Raw genomic sequence first — 24,068 nt, 5'->3', positions numbered from 1 at the left:
CATCTTTAAAACCTACACTTGCATTTAGGAATTTTAAAATGATACAACTTACTTCAGACATGATTTTAAGGATCACAGCTTAGATGGAACTGCAATTATCCTGGGAGATTATTCACAACCCTGAAGGAGCTTTCTGTCAAGTTGCCAGTATTTTTATTATAAATGTCAAATGTAAACAAGTGGTCTAGACAGTCCAAATTAAAGTAATATTGATTCCACTGTCAGAATAACCGGCATGGAGCTGTAAAAAAAAACTTTGTTCAACCACAGTCTTGGTATCGTGCAGTGAGATAAAATAAAGTGCAATTATTACACAATCTTTATGATAATTATCATTATAGTAAGAGTTATTAGCGAGGATGATAATAATCATATCTTGGCCCATACATTTTCCCTTTAGCTGAGCACTGATTGGTTTGAACTCTCATTGGCTGCTATTGAAAGTGTGTCGGTAGAAAATGTCGACGTTAGCTGTGTAATCCATAGTTATGGTGGCGCCCATGCTCCGAGCCCCCAGACTAGCGCCTCCGAGGGCCGAAGATTGCTGCAAAATCAGGAGGCTGTAGCCACGGAAACGACCCTTGAACTTGTCAGATGACGCCACTTTATCCAAGACCTCGGTGAACCCTGATCAGAGACAGAAATGCAGAAAAGAAAGAGAGGAAACTGAGATTTAGAGGAACAGTTTTATTGTGGCATTAAAATGATGGGGCCCATTTTCTTGATTTGTGGGTCACTGACCGGGCTTCAGAAGCTCCCAGCTCTTCCACACTGAGCCCTCACACAGGATGGGCAGGCCGAGGTCACTACTCAGTAGAGGCTGTCATGACAGACAGATGAAGACGTTACAAGAAACAAATGTACATAATGTTTCAAACGAATGAATGTGTCTGTGTACGTTACCTCTTGTGCTGCAGGTAAAACTGCTTCAACATGTTTTGCCAGGACTCTCCCAGCCTGAGTGAACACATACCGACAGAGAGCATCCCCTGCTACTGCACCTGAAACACATGCACACAAAACTTTTATTTTGACCTTCCACTCTAATCTTTTCCTTTTCTTTCTTTTCACAACAGAACCGAGCAGGAAGTGATGCAGCGCTGACCTTCAGCCAGCTTCTTGCAGAAACCAGCGAAATGGGACTTCTGGAAGTTTCTGTAGAGGTGCGGCAGCATGCCCATCAGATCTGACACCTGAGAAAAAAAATTCCACGTTTTTCCACATACGCATGTTTTCCCAGCATGCATCAGAAGAGAGAAACGCCATCAGGTGACAATCAACGGATTTTTTGTTCCAAGCCCCCGGACCATTTCTTAATCTGACTGGCACTACCAAGCGTCAGCACAAAGATGCGTGAACGTGCTTTACTCAGCATTTTCCAGCGCAAACGTGAGCTGGTATCCTTGTATAAGTGAACACACTGCTCACTGACCTGGAAGTATTCCTCCATGGCTTTTGTGACACGTGTAACGTCGTGAGGGGGAGCGACCAGATTGTCTCTGGCATCAAACACCGTCTTCACCGCCGAATGAGCGATCCAGAACGCTGAAGGATAGGAAGACGCCTAAAGCATTGGGTATAATCAATAAAGCTATAAATTATTCATACACATATTGCCATGGTTACCTGATCCTTCATCACCCATCATGTGACCCCAGCCTCCGCAGCCAATCTGGGAGCCATCGGGATTGAGTAACTTGCAATTAGAGCCGGTCCCTGATATCAGCACTACACCTCCTGCAGAAAAAACAGAGCTGTAGATGTGATAATAACGAAGACTGTGTTGATTTCATTAGGCCATAAAGTTTGGAAAGACATACTATAAATGGAATTGCTTTTATACGGCCACACCTAAGGGGGTAAAGTATCAAGCCTTGCCCTGTCATGACATTTATTAACTCTACTTTTAACTGTGAGTATCTTTCAAATGTAAATTTAGGTTGTTCAAAAGTGTAAATTAATCTACAGTAAAATCATTTACTAAAAAATATCTGATGTGCACATTTATATCCTATAAAAATGTTTATAATATAGAATATCTATGGCTTTTAGTTACATTTTAGGCAAATGTATATGGTATAAATCGTTGAAAATAAGAATGCTTTTGCGAGTGAGATTAAATTAAGTGTAAATGCAGGCAACTCCTTAATGCATGTCTCTCCAGCGCTGTTTAGTTTTATGCCGAGGTCTGACAGCAGGACAATGACACAACAGAAAAGGACCAGTTACCATGATCGCTGGCAGTCGCAATGGCACCGATGGCATCGGTGGTGATGAAGTAGTGCTGGCTGAGAGTGGGGAAGCGTTCCTTCATCTGAGAGATCAGTTTGTCAATAGCATCCTTCTGCTCCCCTCCACTCAGTGACATTCCCTGCACACGCGCACACACACACACACACACACACACACACAGAAATATGTGTTGAGATTTTTCTCCTTGCCACTTCTTAACCAAATACTTTCATTAGAGGACAACAAAAGTGTAAAGGCATTAGACAAACTGTTTTACTGACCAATGAGCATAGTGGCGTGTTTGGATCCAGCCCTGCCTCCACCTTGGCTCTCTGGACCATGTCATTGATGACTTCAATACATTTGTCCACACCAACCAACTGTACACACACACACACGTTTTTGAAGTTTCTTGGCATTTGTTTTGGCTATGAAAGGGGAAAAAACATCTATCAAACCTATGAGGCTAGTACAAACCATTCTTCACTGCCAACCGTAATTTGTTTCCTACATTTCTCTTAACTACCCCTCCTACCATCCCTGCTTCTGCTCACCCAGTGGTTGGTGGACGGTCCCTCTGTCTCTGCCAGGATCTTTCCATCTGCTGCCACCAACACCACTTTGGAGTGGGTCCCTCCACTAGAGAAGCAGAAGCACGTGCATACAGCACACACCATCAAGGCAACATAAAGAACAAACAGATATTCATTTGCTGTGATATATAGACTCACAGGTGAGGCAGCAAGGACTCAGATACTCCTTGTTTTGAAGTGCAAAAAGGATCTAAAATATATATTTTTCACATGTACATTCACGTCATTTGTAAAGAAGTTGCTGCGAAATTTCATATGGCAGCATGTAGGTGCATGTAAGGGGGAGGAAGTGATCACGAGACACGCACACAGTCAGAAGACAATGCTATAGTCAGTATGAAATCTTTCAGTATGAGCCATTACCCTAACTTTCTACATGGCAACCGCTAAAACACGAATAGAATCCTGGTATACACACTATTCCTAACTGACTGATTAAAAAAAACACCATTGGGCAAGTTTCTTTGTATATTTTAACTCATTCTCACCCCTCTACTCCACCGAACACCGATGCCATGTTTCAATTCCTGTTTTGGTCCAAGGGTGCAAATATCGCGAGAGCAGAATCTGGGCTCCCACTTGCATTGTTGATTATTGGCCAGCAGATGGCAGCAGTGTTAAGGAAAAATAGCAACCTGAACCGACAGTTAATAACATCTTGCTGTACTCATGATTTATATATATAAAATATAAAACATCATGTATACAGCAGCAGGAAATGTTGGTCTGTACCAGGTACTGGGTTTTTTTATACTGCTAAGAGTCTGTGTGACAAAAAGGGAACGACAGGACTAATAGGTTTTTTTCGTCTTGTGAAGGAACACCGGCAAATTAAAAACCCATTATGTGTCTTGACGCATGGTCTAAAAATCCATCCTCAGTGTCAAGAATAAGAGATTTTGCACCTTTTGGTTATGAGCTGAAAACAGCGACAAAAACTTTGAGTTACACTGTGAGCCAGCAAGAGGCATCTGCAACACATTAGTTTGGGGGGCAGCTTCTTTTTGCCAACATCTCCTCCTTCGAAAATAACCATCATTCTTTGGCAACTTGTAAATTCTCATAGTAGCTCTGTAGTAAAATATATCTGAATAATAACAGTGAGTTCACTGAAACCTGTTCTTACTTTACAGTTGTTCGGATCATCTAAATGAGTAAATGTCAAATGACATCAGTCTTCTGCCCTACCTTATTTGCCAAAATAAACACCACCTGCTGTTTGGTGCAGTTTATAGTACAGTTTACATTGTGCATCTATAGTTTCTATGTGCGTGTGTCAGAGCTGCAACCAACAGAGAAGTTACACAAGAGCGAGGAGGAGCGAAGAGCGGAGGAAGAAGAGCGGCTCGGTGCGCTCTCCACGCGCTGCTCACTCCTCCTGCAGGGCGAGAGCTGCGTCAAGCATCACAGGGTTACCACGACACCGGATGTCACCTAATTCAGATTTCAATTTCATGTTTCAGGTTCACAGTATGGTTTTCATTAATTGCAAATGTGGTCATACTTCATGCACTCTATCAACTAAAGTAGACTACAGTGTTAACTTAAATGTCAGGAGCCTGTCTTGTGGAGACCCCCTGAATCAGAATCTAGTTTAAGAGCCTTGATTGTTTATCATTGAGGACACACAAAAAATTGTTTTGCCCTGGGGCACATAAGATGGGTAGTTTGACCCTTGCTAATTACATAAATATTTCTGAACATGTAATAACTTTCCATGATGTTCGTTAATTAGGCTTTATTGTGAAAGCTCTAACCGGAAGCTGCATGGTGTGTATTAAGTGTGGCTTTCCACTGGTCCTGCCCTGCAGGAGGAGTGAGAGGCGACAGATAGGCGACCCGCCGACAACATTTGGACATTATTTAACTTTGTCGGGACCACCCAGCCACTGTTTGGACATTTTTATTTCCACCATGACACCCTGAACTGTGCGCGAGCGGCACGATAAATTACTTTTGACGGCCCGGGAGCGGAAGTGAGAGAAGAGGGAAGTTGTTAGGGTATATAGGAAAAATAAACCCCTAAAAAGTGTTTTTTGTCCTGCGTCAAGTTCAAGTCAGATCTCGTTTTTCAGGAGGGAGGGTGGCCCCGGAGCGTTTGGGGGGCATGGACACCCACGTTAAGGAGGGACAACTTTATGTGCAGCATCAAAAGTTTGGAAAGGTAAGTCCAAGAATGAACAGTTATTTTGTTTGGACGGCTGTAGCGTTGACTCAAATGACCCAAACGAAACATATCTGTAGCTAGAGACCCCATAATACATCTTTTGAGGATGCTATAGGCCTATAACTAGATCTTGGATATAAATGTAATAGGAATATTAAAGGCTTACGTCAGTTATAATGGAGGAGATAACATCCCACGAAGCTCTTTAAAGGTCACAACCTAAAATGTTTCATGAGTCATTAGGAATGTTATAGAAGTACCACAGGATAGTAAGCCATATAGTAAGTAAGAAAACGCCACGTTAAGGTCACTACCGCCTATCAAAACTATATATAAGTCTTTATAGAAAATAGATAGTGATGTTATTCGTGACAGAAAAGGAACATATGAATGATGAAAAGCAGCGCCATATTTTTTAGGACACAAATAAAGGCTGTTAATGTCAGTTTAGGTAAAGGCACCACAAATCCTCACAGCAGTGTTATATGCAGGTATTTTATGAAAAATAAATTATCCAGGAAGATGGCAGTGTCCCATTAAGTCTTAAACATGTTTTTCATTAACAGTGACGTTAAATGAGGCTATTCCCAGTTGCGAACCAGAAAGGAGCGTTTCACATCATGACAAATAAATAGAGCACATATTGGTGCAATTACAGAGCAGCCATTGTACCTAGTGTTCTTCAAAGGCTGAACCTAGCTGCAGAGGCAGGAAGTGATCGCACTTTTTTACTGATCTGGCCTTGTTTTGATGTGGTGGTATGGAGTAAACCTGCCATGCATATCTGAGTGTGAGCAGTGTGCATGTGTGTTTATGGGCTGGTTTAAGCTGTAGTGACATTCAGAAAATGGAGGGGGACGGAAATGCATTAAAACCAAAGTGGACTAAAGCACCTTTTTGGGGGAGTAAAGGAGGATAGCCAGATAGGTTGGAGAGGTGTTGCTTGTGTGGCTGTGTGTGAGCAACTGACACCTCCTCACTCACTTTGTTGGAGTAGATAAGTGAGCTGCCTGGTGAAAGCTGTTACATTCACTTTTGCAATGTGACTTTCCAAAATATAGCCTACACCTCACAAAGAAAGCTATAAAGCACAGAGCTGGAGCCTTGACACAACGGTGAAACAGACGTTTCTCTCAAAGGTGGCAGACATATTTCCACTTCCATCTTAGCTGCACATACAGCTGTTCACACCATTGCAAACACTGTCAACAAGCCGCCTCTGACACTCTGTGATCTCGTGTTTTAGTTTAGGAGATCACACAGCAGGACTGGACACAGTTAAGTGTCAGTGATAAGTGTGTGACAGTGTGTGTGTGTGTGTGTGTGTGTTTGTTTGGATCCATGGCCTCCATGCAACCTTGACTTTGGTCTCAGTGCACCGCTGGAAAATAAATCATTTACTCTTTAAGATTTGTAAGAGGGTCTTTGTCTAGTCGTCTCTCTCTCTCTGGTCAGATGACATGGATCAACAAAACATTCGGGCCCTGTTTCCTGCCCTGAAACTCACGCAACAATAGACATTCATGCTCCCAAAACACAGTTTCAATGCCTTTTACCAACAGCAGAAAATACTATAGCAAATGAACAAACAAAATCTCCACGTTTTCAAAAATAACACGTTATCTTTGCGGAGTGGGGCAGAAGAGAACAGAGGTAGATAGAAACGCGTCAGAGTATAGAAGAATAGTACAGGAAGCTCAACGTCTGAAAGTGTTGAAACTGGTGTAAGGTTTGTTTTGTGAGTTACGCAATCGTTGTAGCTGTCAGTGGACGCACACACTCACACAGGCTTGTTCCCATGTGGTCGGTCGGAAAATGTGACTTAGAAGTGCAACCCAGTGCAACCGTGTCCAACCCAGGTTTCAGTTTCAGAGTTTAAACTGCAGGCTGTTAGGATGAAAACCATCAAGATGCATCAATGTTTCATGTGCTTGTTACTTTGATTTTAATATACAGGATAGTTGACAGTATTTGGGGAGTTAATATTTTTGACTATTTGAGACTGTTGTGCAAAAGAAAAATTCTAATTAAACTTTGCCCAAACCACTAGATTGAAAAAATGGACAAGACACATGTGTTTGATCATTGGACAGTTTTTTTTGTCTTCGTTTGCCAATGTTGCTTTCTGAAGAAACCTTTTTAACCTGAAAGTTGATTGTCTTGCTGGCACCAGAGGCCCCAAGGTTTGTTTGACATTCCCGAATGAATCAGATTGTTTTACCTCATGCTTGTCCTCGCTGCGCAGGCTCGAACCCCAGTTTGGGAACCATTTGATAACCATTTATAGTTTTTTTTTTTTTAGACAAAACAGCTATAGGAAGAAGCTAGCTTGATATTCTCAGTACGGTCATAATGGCCGAGGCGAAGAGACCGAAGAGGATGTTGACAGAAGAAGCAAAGAGTGACCAAGCAAAAGGCCGGACAAAAGTAAATCTCGGACTGTCTTTAAGTCATTGGCGGGAGCTCCGTGAAATAAAAGTCAGACCCTTCCTGGCCTTCCTGCTGTTGGACTAGTAAGGAATATTACCTGGCTTGAGACATCTTGCGTTGCGGCACTTACTTGATGTTTGGCTGTGCAAAGTGGTCGACTTGCTAATTTTTGATAATAGCCTAAGTCAGCCCATTTCAACAGAGGTTTAGCTGCTAGCATGTTATAGCCAGGCGTTAGCAGCGTAGTGTCTCAAGTTGTTGTGTCACAAGGGATTGATTCTAATCGTATTCTAATACAAGTATTTTTGTGCATTTATGCCTTCATTTGATGGTACCTAGGAGATTTAAGAGTAAATGAGGAGGGAGGTCTTTAACCTTTTGGCCAACAGGGCGCCACAAAATTGAAAGATTAATTGATAAAGACAGCAACTGACACTTGTAATTACACTTTGTACAGCAATAGTCACTGTGAAAAGTCATTCATTGTCATCCTTTCATTCAGACGTATGGTTAAAGGACTACTCCAGCGTCTAAGTATTGCTCTTCCATAAAGTTGTGCAGTGTGAACATAAGCCGAAACATGTATGCATACTGATGACATTGTCAGACATTGCTGTTTTGTCAGACTTCTCCAGAGACACAGGCGACATTAACTGTTTTCAAGTAGAACTCCTCGTGACGAATAAACTGAACTTCATGTGCAGCACTGGCGATGTGCCCCTTTAATGAAACACTGGGGATCTGAAACACGTCCCAGGGCCCTCTCAAACACTACTGCAGGACACTGGAAGAAACATTTACCTGCACTTCCCTCTGCAGTCTGACGCACGCTGCATCACAAAGATATTCATAACATCCAGAGCATGGCGCGGTCTCAGCCAATCATTATCTGCTGTTTTCCTGTAATTACAGTCATTTGATTCCTTGTGTGGCTGAAAGACGTGCAGCTGAGCAATGTGATTGTGTAAAAGATTTAGTGTGAAGATAGTGGCCTGTGCGTGCACCTGCTTGTCTGCCACACACACATATTCAGATCTCAGAAGCTTTGACCTGCAGTCGGTGGTTCTGTAGCACCCTGAAACTACAAAAAGCTTTTAGTTTGACGTTGATGTTGGCAGCTACCAGTAGAGGCTGCAAATGTGGGGATGGTAGACGATGAAGACAGCTTCATCCAGGAGCTAGCTGCCATTTAAGCCGACGGGGTGTGTCAGAGTAAAGTAGTATTACACAGCCTGAGGCTAGATTTATACACAAGGAATCACATCTAAAGCAAGAACTGCCTGATGGATTAATGGGATTTTAATTTGTCTTTTCTCTACATTTGTCTTGTCATGGGTAGTTTCTTAGATGCCAAATCATCATTCTCTGAAAAAAAAGACCAGATCATTTGTAGTATGGAGAAATAACTTGACGCAGGACAGCGTGTAATTCCCCACATATATACCTGTAGGCGTAGAATGGCATGATTAGGTCATTTGCTGATGTGAAGTAGAGGGGAATGATTTGATGTGCAGAGTTCTTACTCACAGTGATTGGAATAGTTGGTGTGAATCCCATAAAAGTCCAATTACTGTCACACCAACACTCATTCATTTTTAATTGTAGTATTCTTTCCTAAGCCAAATTTAGTACGCTTTCTGTCTGTCATGCATCTCGGTATGAAGTAACTTTGCTTATTGCTTTCTTCACAGTAATCTCCTCCTAAGTAAGTCATTAGTTCAGACATAATTGTAGCTGTGGCCTGAACATGAGTGTAATTTCGTTGGCGTTGGTAATGTGGTTCTGAAGAAACCCAGAAAAAAGACGTTTACTGTAAATTGAAAACTGTAACTGAGGACTGTTTTCCAGTAAGACTATTGGTGGACACAGAACGGTTGATCCTATTGTGAGCATGTCTTCACAGAACTGACTGATCTTCTGATGGCGTGTGATAATAATGCACCATTTCATATTTGCACAAGCCAACCTGTTTGTGTCTGAGGGACGGTCCCTCTCCCTCAGGTCAGTGCAGACACTGGGACATTTCAGTCGGGGTGGGGATCATTTCACTTCATATCAATTTAATCCCATTCTGCTTGTCATTTCCTGTTCTTATGAAATCCTGGTTCCTGTTTTTGGTACATTATCAGAGCCAGAAAAGAAGAAAAAGCAAAATCATTTGTGTGATTGAGGCAAACACGACACAGCTGGCTAATAAGTTTCAGTTTCATGTGATTTTTGTGAAAAGCCCATTCCTTTCCTCCAGAGTTGACAGTGGACACTTTCAATTCAAGATAAAGGACAGTGTATGTGTTGGATGGAAGTTAGATGAAGTTTTTAGTCTGTTGGCACTAGGACTGAACAATTAAGAAGAATTTGAAGAGGCGCTATATTTGTTATAGGTGACTATTTTATCCTTTTAAATGAAATATTGTTGCGCTGCGGAGATGTCCTGGCCTACACATCATATTCTAGAGACTTAAGAAAACATCTTTAATACAAATCCCTGCAAAAATCACACACCCTAATTCACTAAATGTTTTTCGATGAAAAAGTATGTATACGTTATCATTCCCCATCATCAAAAATCAAATGCGTTTAGCCCTAGCTGGCACTGTATGTCATTCTGTTGTTGTGAGCATGCCGCAACTCGTGTTACCCAACTTGATCCACTTATGGACGTCGTTATCGCTCTTGAAATATTTGTCTGCTCCACTAATAGGCATTAGTCAGAGGATCCACGACACGTGCTCAATAGCACTTTGGTTAAACTCCACTCGCCTTGGTGCAATAACACAGAGCTGATCATTTGGTGTTTGGTGGATTTTTTTGGAGAGGTTAACATAAAGTTGTTTATTTCAAATGTGACTCTCAGTTTAGGTTATTCAGTTCTGGTGGTCAAAAAAAAACAACAACCTAACAGCGTGTCAGTGTATTATTTACTTAACTCCACTCTTCCTAGTCACAGTTTCTCTACTGCAGTCCTTATGTTGGACTCCTGACATGTTTGAAAGTTTTATTTTGTAGACACAGCAGAGGACTGAGGTCAGGGCAGCAGCTCTGCGGTCAAAGCAGTGGTCTGCCTGTTTCCCTTCTTCTCCCTCTTTCTTGCTTTCTCTTAAGTACACATTACACAGTACACACACACACACACACACAGCTTTCCTCTGTTGTCCTCCTCCCTCCCTTTAACACACATAATCTGCTTTCTGTGAGCTGAGCCACACAGACAGCTAATGTATTACTGTGTTAATGTACTGACTGATGTACAGGGTTGACACGTAAACAGGAACACTGTGTAGTCATTCTGCATTAAATAAGATTACCAGGATAACAACAAATAAACAAGGAAGCAACAGTGTTGTGTCGCACTTTGCTCAAGGGCACTCAGGTCCGGTCCATGGAAGTGGATTTCATTTCTTACACTGGCCTGATGCAGCTGATACTCTATGGGACTTGCAAAGAGACTGTTCAAATAACAAAACTGAAAGCTTCACACACACACACACACACACACACACACACACACACGCACACACGCACACAACGGTATAATAGTCCTTTGTGCTGTGTTCTCTTGAACAGGCAGGACATCAGTGAGGAAGTTTCTCTCCCTCCCTGTCAGATCTTTTTTGCATAATTTCCACTCAGTGTATTAGTGGCTGATAACGGTCTGTTGCCTTATATGGAGCAGCTGCTTCACATGCAGACATGCACACACCAACGCAGGGACCATATTGCAACAGGGCTTAATGTTTCACACTCTGTTCATGTATCCTGCACAATCACATGTTCATATGGACTGAACGTTCATAGCATCTCAGAGTCTGTGTGTGTGTGTGTGAGCATGCACTTGTGCACAAAAACAGATGGTCCACAATGCGTCATGGGGAATAATGAAAACAATACAAACAGATGCACATACCCATATGTATATACAGCACACGCATACACTGAGGCACACCTGGAAGCAGAACAAGGAAGCAAAGAGAATCCTGGGTAATAACAATCCCACACATTTCCTGTCCTTTCTGGCAGTTAATTGTAACGGGTTGGAGTATGTGCATGCACATGTGCAAGTGATGACTTATGAAGCCTGCCATATGTGTGCCTCAGAAATTTTAAACTGGCTCTCATGTATGCGTGCACCTTTGCTCTTGCAATAATTGTGATGTTTATTTATGACACCATCATTGCAGCTGAATTTGCTGTGAGGGTTAAATAGTTAATTGTGCTGCACAAAAGCCCTGGGGCCCCGGTTCTATCGGGCCCATCATGCAAATAATAATTACACTTTTAGACTGACAGCTATCTCTTATCTTTGTGCTGTGTATGATAGTGCTGTGAAGTAATCATTTTGAGGTAACTTCATGTAATTATTTCCATTGTATGCTACTTTATACATCTACTGTACATTTAAGAGGGAAATATTCAACTTTTACTACACTACATGTATTTAGCAGTAACTCTGCAGATTAAGATTTTACTTACAAAAGAAAGGTTTATAAAAATATGATAAACTGTTACAGATTGAACAACCCAACAGCATATAAAGAGAGCTCAACCTTAACTAGCTGCAACAGCAAAATGCTTCTTCTAAATGAATGACTCAGTAACAATAGTTTTGTTACTATGTTTTTAGACTTTAACTTGTAATAGAGTATTTTTTCTGTTGTAGTATTGCTACTTTTCTGCATTTGGAGCCCGACCGATTTATTGACTGGCTGACACAATCGGCTAGTGTTTATCTTGGAAGATATGCAAATAGAACTTTCCACTGAAATGTATAATCATCATTAAACTTTCACAACATCTTTGATAGCAATGTTTAGAAAGCCTTTTTTGCAGAATACATTTGACCTGTAGTTGTAATGTATGGAATGTAGGGGAAAACACACACACACTCTGTGAAGAAATGTAGAAATGAGACGAGGCATAGCGTGACGTGGGGTAGCCAAACACACTTACACAGTCCAGAGGGTTCAATGGATGACCGGGACTTCCCAAACAATTGTTGAGTTCTTGGGTCTCATGTAGTTTTACCAATATATACAGTATACATATAATCACATGTATACTAGTTTCTGTCGTGTGTGTCATCATGTCGATGTTACCACCTGGAGTCTTACACCATCGCAATACAATACTGTCTTAATGTTCAGTATTGTGTATCAAGTTGTGCAGTCATGTCCCTTTTTGTCCCTGTGGAGGAAGAGATCATTGTTAACCGATGCTTCCTCACTGCTGTCCTCAGGAAGAGATGATTCACCTGTCACCTAGTTTGGTCATATTTTTAACCTGTTAGAGACCACGGCACACTTGAAAATAGGTCACATTGAGGCAGAAAGCGAAGACGGAGTCATTTAATCCTGGGAAATTAGATAGCATGTAATCCTAAAAAAAACTTGTGTTTTTCTTAATTTCATTTCAGTCCAGTAAAAACAAAATCACCTTAAACACTGTATTTATCTTCATAACTTAAATACGTGTAGACATGTGCAGATTGAGAGTGGCTATGTTAAAAAAGCGACCACCTATGCCCAAAATAACTCTACACCAACAGTATGAGGTAAATTAAATAAGATAGAAGTTGATGTCCCCCCCCCCGCGCGACCCTGTGCGCAGGATGAGCGGTTGACGATGGATGGATGGAGAAGTTGATGTCCTTTGTGGTTATATCTGGTTTTGGGGGCAGATCTTGTCCATGTTTAGGTTCCAGTTTTAATTGTCTCACAAAAATCTTACTCATTTGGATCAAACTGGAAAAAACCTTCTTAGTACCTGTTTTGAATTTGGGAGGAAATTGTTATTTTCTTTAAAAATAGTGGTGACTAATGCTATAACTGTGGTCTGCTGCTGCTGATTGATTGTAGAGGAAGCAATGGTGTGTGCAACAGATATGAGTCAAACTGCGTTCGATTTATCACCACATGCCTCCTACATTAAGCCTCAGTCAGCAGAGTAGAACTAAGAGAAAGACCCGGAAATATAATTTTGACTCATCCTCTGTGGACTAATGTTTAACGTTCTCCACTTCTCTCTTCATCCGTTTTTGATTATTTGTGGCAAACTCTGCATTTTGCGTTTCCCCATTGCTGTCTCATGTCTCAAACCACACGCAGAGTGTTCTTCAGTCCCCAAACAGATGTGAACAGGACAGATGTGTGTTGCAACCTCCCTTTTCCCTGTCATCCCCTCCAACCTTCTCCCCTATTTTCTTCTACTTTCAGTTTTAGGTTTAAATTCAGAAATAGCCTAAATGAAATGTCGGCTTACTACTCTCTAGGTGGGGCCAAATGGATGTCATATAGGTTTAATACAAATAAGAGAAATAAATACATAACAAATCTAAAGTCTGAAGATCTAGAAAAGTTCAACATCAGAATCAGCTGTATTGCCAGGTAGGTTTACACATACAAGGAATTACAATATACATTTAAAATGTTTAATGCTGTAAATAAAAAAAAAAATGAGAAAAGAAAAAAAGCTTTCAATAAATGTTTTTAAAGTGAGTGAATAAATCCAAAATTGTAACACTCACCCTGGGTCGTCAGTACGCATGTGTAGGCGTAGCTTGTGTGTGTGTGTAGTTGCAGTGGAGGAACACTTGCTGAAGAGACCGAGCCCCAGCTTCACTGGTGTTGTGCCCATAGGTTGTGCCGAGTTGTCCGCACCTCGCAGGACTTTGGGATAATTTATCACTGTTAATGAACCACACAAAGAATATTATATTATTTTTAAATAGCTTGCTACTTGAAATAGACCTGGGAGGAACTGCGACGTGCATGTAGCTGCACGGCATGCACACAAAATACTGCTCAAGACCCGTGAATGGCAGGTGAGAGAGAGAGAGAGAGAGAGAGAGAGAGAGAGAGAGAGAGAGAGAGAGGATCTTCAAAAAGCCTCAGTTTAGCTGGAAATTTACAGTGTAAGTTGAATGAATAGAGACTGCAGCTCTGCAGCTTCTCAAGATTAAAGCGGAGCCACCATGTGTAAAATATATATATATATATATATATATATATATTAAGGGGACAACATTACAGATCATTCACTTGAAATACGAAAACAATTTCTCTACTGAAAAAGTACACAAACATGGAAATTCAAAGAAAGAAAATTAAAATGGCAAACTAGTAAATAAGTAAAATCTTATCTTACATTTTAATATCTTACTTACAACTCAGTAATATATATGTTGTTGTTGGAAGTATTAAGATTAAAGCAGCATTAATACATTTTATGGCCAGATTATCGCCATATAAAATTGGCATATGGCGAATGTGTTAGGAAACAGTCGCCTATTTACAAACTGCACTGCTCCATCACCACCAATTTGGAGAAACTTTAACATCCAACATCCACTCTTCTTTTAGTCCTGTTCTTTTTTTCCTGTGGGAAATATCTGGCTCTGTAGCTGATAAATTCTCCACTAAGTTCTCCAGCTTGTCGCTAACATTGTCTGTCTGCTGCTGGGTGCTTAGCAGGTAGCGTACAGTGGGTTTTTCTTGTGATGAAAGCAGCAGCCTGCTGCTTCTAAAAACAACACTGATGAGAGTGAACAAAACCATTAAAGATCTAAAGGAAACTGACTCACCTTTCACTTCACACAGTTATTTTTTCTGTTGTTACTAGAAACTTTTGATAAAAGGTTTCTTTTTTATTCTTTTCCCTCATTTTCCTGCTCATCAGAAATGGAAGAAGAACTGGTTCGTCCTCTACCCCGCCAGCCAGAATGGCATCGCCCGCCTGGAGTTCTACGACTCACCGTCGGGCGGAGGGGGTGTGGCCGGCGGAGGCTCGGGAAGCGGTTCCAATGAGAAAACCAGGAAGCTCGACAAGAAGATCATCCGCTTGTCTGAGTGCATTTCCATCCTGCCGGCGCTGACGGAGAGCTGTCCCAAAGAAAACATGGCAGCATTCTGTGTGGAGACCAACGACAAGACGCACGTGTTCGCTACAGAGAAGAACGCCGCAAAAGACTGGATGGATACCATGTGCGACATCGCATTTCAGGTATCTTTACACTTTGTGTGTGTGTGTGTGTGTGTGTCAAAAAACAGGTTGACTAACACTAAACTAAACAAGGTACAAGCTTCCTGTATGTGTGTTATTTGAATGTGTTGGTATTTTTTGTCTATCCACAAAATGTTTTTTTCTCTCACTGTCTCTGCTCTCCGTTTATGAGTATTCCAAAGTTTCCCACACATCCCTGGAGTGTCTACACAGGCCACAGCAATCACACACACATGAACAGTACACATTTGCAGAGGAAGCCAGAGGGAGTTTCCAGGAGGAAGACTTCATCCGCTTCGTTCTCTGTTGCAGCCTCTCGGACTCTTTATTCTTTTTCTCTTTCTCTCACTCTTTGCCTACTCTATCCTTCCAGTGGATCCCACTTTCTCCAGGTTTTCCCTGCTTGTGTTCGCGCTCACTTCAAAGTTCAACACATAAACCAAAGAGCAAACTCCTGCGTGTAAACCCTAAAAAATAACATACTATTAAATCCTAATTTGGTGCCGTTTTCAGCTGGCTGACTGTCAGTGTCTGTGTGTGTCCACAGGGAGGAAGCGGCAGCAGCAACAGTACTGCTGCAGACCCTAATGGAGGAGCCCTGGACCTGCAGATGTCTGAAAACCTCATCTACTACTCCAGAGAGGAGGGTGAGGTCACACAGTCTAGTCTTATATACGTTTAAGATCTCAAGAAAATATTGCAGCACAGATCATATGAAATGAAGGAGAATTTAAGTCAAGGCAAACAACCTCTCAAAACACCTCTCCTATCATCTCCTTCCAGTTAATGAGTTTTGGGTGGGCATTCAGCGCACTGAGGCGTCAGAGCGCTGCGGGTTGACGGGGAACTACTGGCTGAAGGCGGAAAGCGACATCTTAATCTTGAAGGACCCAAAGATCAAGAAGAAAGTTCTGGTGTGGCCCTACAAGCTGCTGAGGAGATACGGCCGAGACCGGGTGGGTGCATGTTGCACAGACAAACCCTGTGCTTACGAGAAAAGTTTCTCTTCAGGAATCAGAAAGAATCCCTGACACACCCCTACGAGCCCAGGCTGCGACGATTGATTGTATTTAGGACGCGCAAGTAATACTTCTAGCAGCAGTGCGTTTGCATTCTGTCAGAGCCACAGCTCAATACGAGGGTTTAAGAAATGACTGACCTTTTTAGGGGCCTGTCTGGTTTGTCTACTTGTTTATTTATGCATAGGTCAGACTACCACTAACTTAGATGAGATGTACAAACAAGTACACCCCTGGCTATTGCGAAAAAGGGAAGTAATAATAAAAGATATTCTGAGAAAACAAAAGAATAAAATTCAGTGGAAAAAGGAAGCAAGACTTCTTTTAGTACCAAGAAAAATGATAAATGAATGATCACTGGAAAAAAGTCTGTTGGACTTCTGTGACTAGCTTCCATTACTTTATTCTGACGCCTCTGTCTTTATTCATTCATGCACACTTTACTCTCACTTTCACGTGTAAATAAATATTTTCTTTAACCTATTCTATCCTGTCTTTCTTTTTCTAGGTGATGTTTTCCTTTGAGGCGGGTCGACGCTGCGACTCGGGCCCGGGTAACTTCACATTCGAGACCAAGCAAGGGAACGAGATCTTCATGCTGGTGGACCAGGCCATCCAGTCGCAGAAGGTGCAGGCCGAGGAGCGCCACCTCAGCTTCCCCAGCAACTGTGACCCAGACTGCCCTGCGTCCCTGCAGCACATACGCAACGCTGTGCCGAGTGCCGTGACCACGGGGAGCGGAGACAGCAGCAGCTGCAGCAGTCGGGAGGCAGACGGCGATTCAGGCGGCAGCAAGCCAGGCTCTGCTGATGGCGTGCTCGGGAAGAGAGAGGGAGGAGATGGAGGAGGAGGGAGGGGGCAAGGAGCAGGACTCAAAGGGAGGAGTTTACCAGAACCACCAGCCATATTAGGGGTTTTGGGTGGAGGAGGGACCCCTCCAAGGCCAGCAAAAGGTCAGCCCTCAACTGATGAAAATGCAGGTCTTTATTCTGAGCCTGCAGATTCAGTCCGCCTGCCTCTGCAAAGCTCTGACTGCCTCTACTCCGATCCAGTGGACAGCATCAAGGGTCAAATCCAAACCAGCAGCGCACCTCCAGTGCCCACCCCCCGCCTCCGACCAGTAGGAGATGAGGCTTCGGGAGTTGGCGTCCAAGGGGATCATCACCACGGAGGCAGCAACCATAAGAAGCCACTGGACCTGTTTTCACACGTGTACGACCAGATCAGCCTGGAGCTGAACCAGAAAACAAGTGCACTGAGTCTAAATGGGGCTGCAGGGGGAGGAAGAGGTGGAGGAAGAGGGGGAGGAAGAGGGGTGAACAGTAACAGGCGACCCCCCGCAGGTCAAGCAGAAGGGGCTTTGTCCCCTCCCGTTCCTCACATGGATCACATATACGATGAACCGGAGGGTTGTGCCAAAGGAGGCACTGGCATGTCCGCTAGTTCAGGTATTTATGATGAGGCCCGTTTGGAGCCCCACAGCCAGAGGAGACAGGAGGAGGCGGCGGTCCTATCAGGATCGGAGGCAAGCAGACACTCTCCCCCGCAGCTGGGGCCGAGCCGTGGCACGCCGCAACCTCCGACTCCAAGATGGCCCAAGCCTGTCACAGCCCCGAAGCCGGTCAGAAGTGCTTTTCTTCGTAAGGAGCCAGTGCCGCTGCCCCCTGGGAAACATGGAGGTCCGGGCAGTAATGTGAACAACAACAACAATATTTGGGGAGGAGGAGGAGGTGGAGGGGGAGGAGGAGGAGGAGGGAGGGAGCTGTACAGCAAAGTGTGTAAGCAAAAACCTCCACTTGCCCATTTGTGGTACAGCCAGCACCACCAGGCGCCGCTGAGATCCCCGGATATCATCTACGACAACTTGGGAGATATTTGACCTCCCTGTTTTAATACAGCGACTGAAAAGGAAATGTTGATCCACTTTGTGAAAATGCTGAAAAGATGAGGCCCGAAAAGCAACTTTTGATTGGTGCCTTTACTCTGGACTAAGCATATTTCAGCATCTGCGGACTGGAATAATTCTTTGAGACAGTCGATTCATTTGGAGTAGATTGGCTCACAGCTATGAGAAAACCACGACATTACGGTTGCATTTTGAAACATGGAGTGCAACTATTGTAGGGCAACTCTGTGTTTGTGTGTGTTTGAGAAAAAGTGAGAGAGTTTGCATGGTCAAACCCATAATTGGCGCATCAATCCGCAGTGTGGTTGGAACCAGCCACACACACAGAAACCATTTAGATTTGCCAAAAGGACCTCGGCCTACAGGCTTCACTTTAACAAGCTGAGAGAGCGGCTTGGCTCTTCTTTTATAAAATGCCTGCCGAGCTTATGAAGTGACTGGGAAACATGTTTTTGCACTGCTGCTTTTGTGTTACCCTGCAATATGAGACAATGTGACAGAGTTATTGTCTAACAGGTTTGGAGGATCTCTCAGACTTAGGACAAAAGAAGCAGAAATTCTTCTGTTTGTGCTTTTTGGGCTGATTTGTCATCCTCAACCCCAATAAATTGGGGGGGGGTTAAAACATGTACAGCCCAGAAAAATATATGTGACATTGTTGCATCCACTAAATGGGAAAACATTGATGCTACTGTTGAAGAGTGGGACTTGAAGACCCCATTTGGGTCTCGGAAACAGATGAATTTGTCATAAAGGGGTCATGGAGTCACATAGTCCTCATGGCCATTTACAGAGGCAACTTCCTGCACATGATAATATTATATGAATATGTTTCTATGTACAGACAAACTAATTATGAAACTAATCAATCCCTTTGCAATATGTCAGAAACAGCTGTGCTGTGTGTAAATATAACTAATAATAAAAATGGCTCCAAAAACTAAATATATTTCTCCATAGTGGATCTGTACACAAGTGAACTCCACTAACTGCTGTGTCACTACTCCCCCTCAGTGTGTTTGTCCCGTCAGGAGCCCATCAGACACAGTTTTAAGTGTTTCAAAGACTTTCTGTTCTGGATGAAACGGGACAGTTAAAGAGTCTGACCTCATCCTCCACTTCCCTCCCTCTGCCACGCTCTGATTTTGTTTTTTCAGTCCGTTTCCAACCACTTCATCACACCGTTAAAGTTGGGCCTCGAAAACCCCCCCCCGAAACAAAGACTTTCTTTCTTTCTTGTCTTTCTTCCTTCCTTTCTCCCTCTCTGCATTAATACTGTTGTTCGGTTGCTCCGGTGACGGTTAATGGCGGCTGGTTTGTGTCGGACACGCTGTGCATTTTAACTGTGGGGAGATATCGTGAGAGGAGGGCAGGAATACAAGGTGGAAAGAGGGGGGGAAATGGTGAAAAACAAACCCACAGCTAATTGGCATGTGGAAGAACGCTGCAAAGAAAAGGGGGGGAGGGGGGCATGTGGGTGTTTATCCTGAGCTGAGAATGACGGAAGAGTGAGAAGAAAGGGACTTGGGAAACGAGATGAAAAAGATGCTGACATGATGAATGCTGGCTACATGAACCTGTCTGCGTCTGGTTGGCTTGCATAACAGGTACAGACTGTTCCCGTCACTGCTGCTGCTCTTTATCCCCGTCATCCCTCTTTATCCCTGTTTTTCTTTCTTTATTTCCCCACCTCCTGCTGGAGTACTTTCTGGACAGGAAAGTCCTCTAAAAGTAACTGGATTACATTTTGAGGGTAAATTTCCTAACTCGCCGCCCCGGTACTTTCAGACAGAGCAGGGGAAGAAAAACAGAAAGAGAAAGAGCAACGACAAACTTCTGTCTTTCTCATTAAACTCTGAGTGAACTCATTGGAAAAAAGAAGCATGGCGCGCACACACACACACACACACACACACACACACACACACACACACACACACACACACACACACACACACACACACACACACACACATTTTTATAATTCTGTCAATTCTGTCTGTTTCTTCTTTAATGTGGTTCAACACTTCCTCATTGGAAAATCCAAAACAAGCTGTTTACACATTTACAATTAGTGTGTGTGTGTGTGCAGAAGAAGGATTCGGATTGCTTTTTCAGTGGCTGTTATTGTGCTTTATCTCAATTCACTTCAGTGGTTCAGATCTTACAAATTATGATTTAGTGTATTTTAACCATTTCATTTGCAATTGTATTCAAGGAAAGTGGAATGTAAGGCTCTTATATTATTTCTTAGTGTAAATAAGTAGATGAGATGTGCAGAGGTGAAGGGGTCTGTTTGAGCAGGTAGCTGTAGCACTTTTTTACAGTCAACGTTTGCTTTCTACAGTAATACATCTCTGGATCTAAATGTTATTTACATCGTGTCAAAGTGAATTTCTAACATTTGTAGCTTTGTGCTTGCCATGATAATAAGAAAAGTACATCAAATTAGGCCTCAGGTTCGTTGAGGTATGTCCAGTTTCCAACAGGATTACACTGTTACAATTTGCAACAAGAATTCAAGGAATCCTTTGACAATTTAGGAGTATGCATATTTACATTCTTGCCATGAGTTAGATAAGAATATCAATACCACTCTCGTATCTGTACGTTAGGTATGAAACTACAGCCAGCAGCCGATTAGCTTAGCTTAGTATAAAGCCTAGAAACAAGGGGAAACAGCTTGCCTGGCTGTTGCCTGGAGTCTTGTCGTCACGGTGAGGTTGCCAAGAATCCAGCAGAGACGATTCTAAGAAGTCACTGCGGCCAAGAAACAGTCCCACATGTAATCAAATCATTGTAAAACCATTCACACTTTTGTTATTGTACAGAAAAAAAGATAAAATGTGTTTATTAATAAGGTGTAGAGATACTCGTTGGCACATGTTGTTACCTTTGGGCAGAGCCAGGCTTGCTGTGGCTAGCTTTTTCCCCCATCCCAGTGTTTATGCTAAGCTAAGTGACTGCTGGCTATAGCTTCATATTTAACGGTCAGACCCGACAGTGGTAACAATCTTCGTGGCTAGAACGCATATAAACATATTCCCAAAGTGTCAAACTATTACAAGATTCTTTTTTTTAAATGGTCCTGTTTATTATCTATTATGTATCATGCTGAAAAAACACCAGATCCTAAATTTCCCCTTGTCCAACCATATTTTTGTCAGGCCCTCTCTGCATCATAGATTTCTGTCAAACTCTGAGTTTGCAATGAAGGCTTTCTATAGTAAATATCTTTGTAGTCATCTTGACTGATTAGATCTTAGTAAAAGCAATTTTGCCTTCCTAACTTGAAGTGGTTCAGATGTTGTTCCTGTGACAAAAAAAAGCTCTGCTGTCACCTTCTCTCCCCCTTCGTTGCATTTATCTCATCTGCTTTGACCTTTCACACATCTGCATAAAATCGCAACTGACTGCCTGATCACCAATGAATGTGTGTGTGACAGGTTAACAGGCCTGCTGCTGTCCAGTAGGTTCCGTTTATGGTAGATCAGGGTGGCACTACGCGGCTGCCATTATCACCTTGTGTGCATTCCTGCGTGATTATGTGTGTGTGTGCTTAGGGTTGGTTGCCTCATAGTGAGAGACCTCACTTCACAGTTTCAGATCAACTTCTATGAGTTTTCTCAGCTATTTGAGAAATGTCAAGAAAATGAAGCCCTTTAATCTTTTGCTGCAGGACACAAAAAGAAGCACACTGACTTACAAAAGTGAGGATTTATTGATAAATGTTGAAATAGGAGACCAAAAAATCCACTTCAATTCACAGCACTATTATTATAATGACGGACACAACTCAACGCGCTTGTTTTGAATAGGTGTTGCTAGCCACATGATGCTAAATTTGGCCAGACAGTTTAATCTGCGGGTTTGAGGTCTCTGCATGTCTGTGTGTAGACGTCGCGCAGACACATGCGCACACACACACACACACACACAATCTTTAGCTGTTATCATGTCAGTCACAGTCTTCCTGTCCTCTTCAACATTGTGTGGCTGTCCTCTTCCTGTCAAGATCTCTTGCTCGGTCGTTCTTTTTTTTAAAGGTCATGTCAGACTAACGGAAGGAGAACAGGATCAGTCCAACAACAAGAGGCACTGAAACTAGGCTTCACACCAGCCAGTGCTTTTTTGTGTGCTGTCTTTACATGCTAGAAAACGTAACTACAGAATTTTTCAAAGATTTAATTGCTGTTTATTAATTAAAACACTTTGCACATACAGTTAAGGGAGGCACAATGATATGTGAATTTGTTCGGGTGTGGCGCAAACTGGCACAAAGACAATGCATATCTTCTATGCTTCTGATGCATAAATGTACAGAGAGGAGAAAAAAAAGTAAAGAAACTGGAGAGAAATAACAGACAGAACTGGAGCTTCTGGCCGAGCCTCACAAAAACACTCCCAGTGGACCCGTTGCTAGCTAGCTTACAGGTTACGTCTGTAAAGTTGGTACATTTGCTGTTTGGGGCAAAATAAAGTCCAGGCAGCTGGCAGAGCAGGCAGCTCCTTTTACCTACAAAACATTTTTTACTCACCAATCCTTGCTGCTGACGTGTGGTTTTGCGTCATTTCCCGTGACACTTTTCACTTGTGTTTTCTTGACAAAATGTGGTTTGGAGACCAGTCGTTGGGTGACACAGCCCTTGTCAGCTCGTGTAGTGTGTGACCCACTGTCACCGATCAGTCACGTAGTGTGAACACCACATCGACTTCAAGACTCCCTTCACAAGACAGCAAGTTGTGTTGCCTGAACAGCACGGCAATCTGTCGACGGTGAAAGTCGTGTAGTCTACACTTGGCTTTAGCTGCTTAGTGTGCCTCTATATGGCCCTCAGTTTCAGAAAAGAGAGTGGTGCAGAGGTCCCTTATCATGTCCTGATAATGTTACTGAGGACGGTCAGACAAGGTGAGCTCATAGTGGCAACTAGAAGGATTCCAAGGATGGATCAGAAGGGGTCCTCTACACACCTCTGCTGACATTGCCACTATTTGTTATCGGACAAGTCTGTTAATGCAATAACTGTCCCATTTAAGTAATAAATATTAACTATAAGAGCTGCAACGTTTGAAATAAAGAGATACATTATTAACCGCAACAATCATGATGTTTATCTGTGCTGTCCCCTAAAGTTTCAAGATCTAGAAACTTTCAATGCAGCCCATGCAGACATATGTCAAGACCCTTCTTGTGTCTGATCTTGTGGAAATCTCACATCTGTCACCTGCACTACTGAATACAAAACACCCTCAAGGTGAAACTCAGCTGCATGCAATTTCCCCCGTTCTGTTTTAAGATTGCGGTGCACTAAATACGAGGCCGTTCTCTTGAGCACATCTGATGAGGATTCGTCTGCTCTGCCTTCAGACACACCTGAAACTGTCCGGTTTCCTCTTGTCTTTGACTCTGCAGACCACCAGTGTTTATTTTTAGCTGCGCGTGGGCAAACCCATTCAGTCATGTGTGTCTGAAAGGGAGTTTCAATCAGCCCTCTCTCAGCATCTGAAGGAAGTGACAGTTTCTTGTTCAGATTGTCGCTCCATTGCTCCAAATAAAGAGAATGCAAAAACCCTACTGAAAATATGTATAAAGGTAAAGAGTGACGATAAAGTGATTTCTTTTTCAGAATGTGACACTGCTAAATCACTGCAGAAAATTCAGACTATTTCAGAGCATCCTCTCATAACCAGGTTTGGTATCTGGTGGTTTTGAGATTTAGGTTCAT

General features: G+C 42.7%; 2 protein-coding genes across 5 annotated transcripts; one reads left to right on the top strand and one right to left on the bottom strand.

The window, feature by feature from the left end:
* On the bottom strand, window positions 1–3,424 carry nagk (N-acetylglucosamine kinase). Of its 4 annotated transcripts, none has more exons than XM_038731105.1 (10): window positions 3,314–3,424; window positions 2,787–2,871; window positions 2,514–2,660; window positions 2,230–2,371; window positions 1,627–1,737; window positions 1,433–1,545; window positions 1,106–1,193; window positions 904–1,001; window positions 742–820; window positions 1–627 (listed from the first exon to the last, which is right to left on the bottom strand). In XM_038731105.1, exons 1-10 carry the CDS (start codon window positions 3,340–3,342, stop codon window positions 425–427), a joined length of 1,095 nt encoding a protein of 364 aa, XP_038587033.1. In that variant the 5' UTR covers window positions 3,343–3,424; the 3' UTR covers window positions 1–424. The 4 variants fall into 4 exon arrangements, with proteins under 4 accessions (XP_038587033.1, XP_038587036.1, XP_038587035.1 ...); XM_038731108.1 differs by lacking the exon at window positions 3,314–3,424 and adding an exon at window positions 2,964–3,190 and having other exon boundaries at window positions 2,514–2,612; XM_038731107.1 differs by lacking the exon at window positions 3,314–3,424 and adding an exon at window positions 2,964–2,982.
* Window positions 3,425–4,620: 1,196 nt separating this feature from the next.
* On the top strand, window positions 4,621–19,287 carry dok1b (docking protein 1b). Its single transcript, XM_038731104.1, has 5 exons — window positions 4,621–4,989; window positions 15,094–15,417; window positions 15,965–16,064; window positions 16,201–16,373; window positions 16,945–19,287. The coding sequence occupies exons 1-5, from the start codon at window positions 4,933–4,935 to the stop codon at window positions 18,313–18,315; spliced, it is 2,025 nt and encodes a 674-aa protein (XP_038587032.1). The 5' UTR covers window positions 4,621–4,932; the 3' UTR covers window positions 18,316–19,287.
* The last annotated feature ends 4,781 nt before the right edge of the window (window positions 19,288–24,068 follow it).

Source organism: Micropterus salmoides, unplaced genomic scaffold, assembly GCF_014851395.1.
Source record: "Micropterus salmoides isolate LMB-PRFRI ecotype aquatic unplaced genomic scaffold, ASM1485139v1 Ms_hic_scaffold_2, whole genome shotgun sequence".
Classification (NCBI taxonomy): Eukaryota; Metazoa; Chordata; class Actinopteri; order Centrarchiformes; family Centrarchidae; genus Micropterus; species Micropterus salmoides.
Note: the sequence above shows the minus strand (reverse complement) of the source record. Positions and strands in the feature narration are given on the sequence as shown.

Coding starts and splice junctions, on each gene's coding strand:
- nagk (XM_038731105.1), bottom strand. CDS start 3,342: ATGGCATCGGTGTTCGGTGGAGTAGAGGG. Junction 2,372..2,513: donor ACACGCCACTATGCTCATTG/GTCAGTAAAACA, acceptor GCGCGTGTGCAG/GGAATGTCACTGAGTGGAGG. Junction 1,194..1,432: donor CCATGGAGGAATACTTCCAG/GTCAGTGAGCAG, acceptor TTTTTTTCTCAG/GTGTCAGATCTGATGGGCAT.
- dok1b (XM_038731104.1), top strand. CDS start 4,933: ATGGACACCCACGTTAAGGAGGGACAACTTTATGTGCAGCATCAAAAG. Junction 4,990..15,093: donor AGCATCAAAAGTTTGGAAAG/GTAAGTCCAAGA, acceptor CCTGCTCATCAG/AAATGGAAGAAGAACTGGTT. Junction 15,418..15,964: donor TGTGCGACATCGCATTTCAG/GTATCTTTACAC, acceptor GTGTGTCCACAG/GGAGGAAGCGGCAGCAGCAA.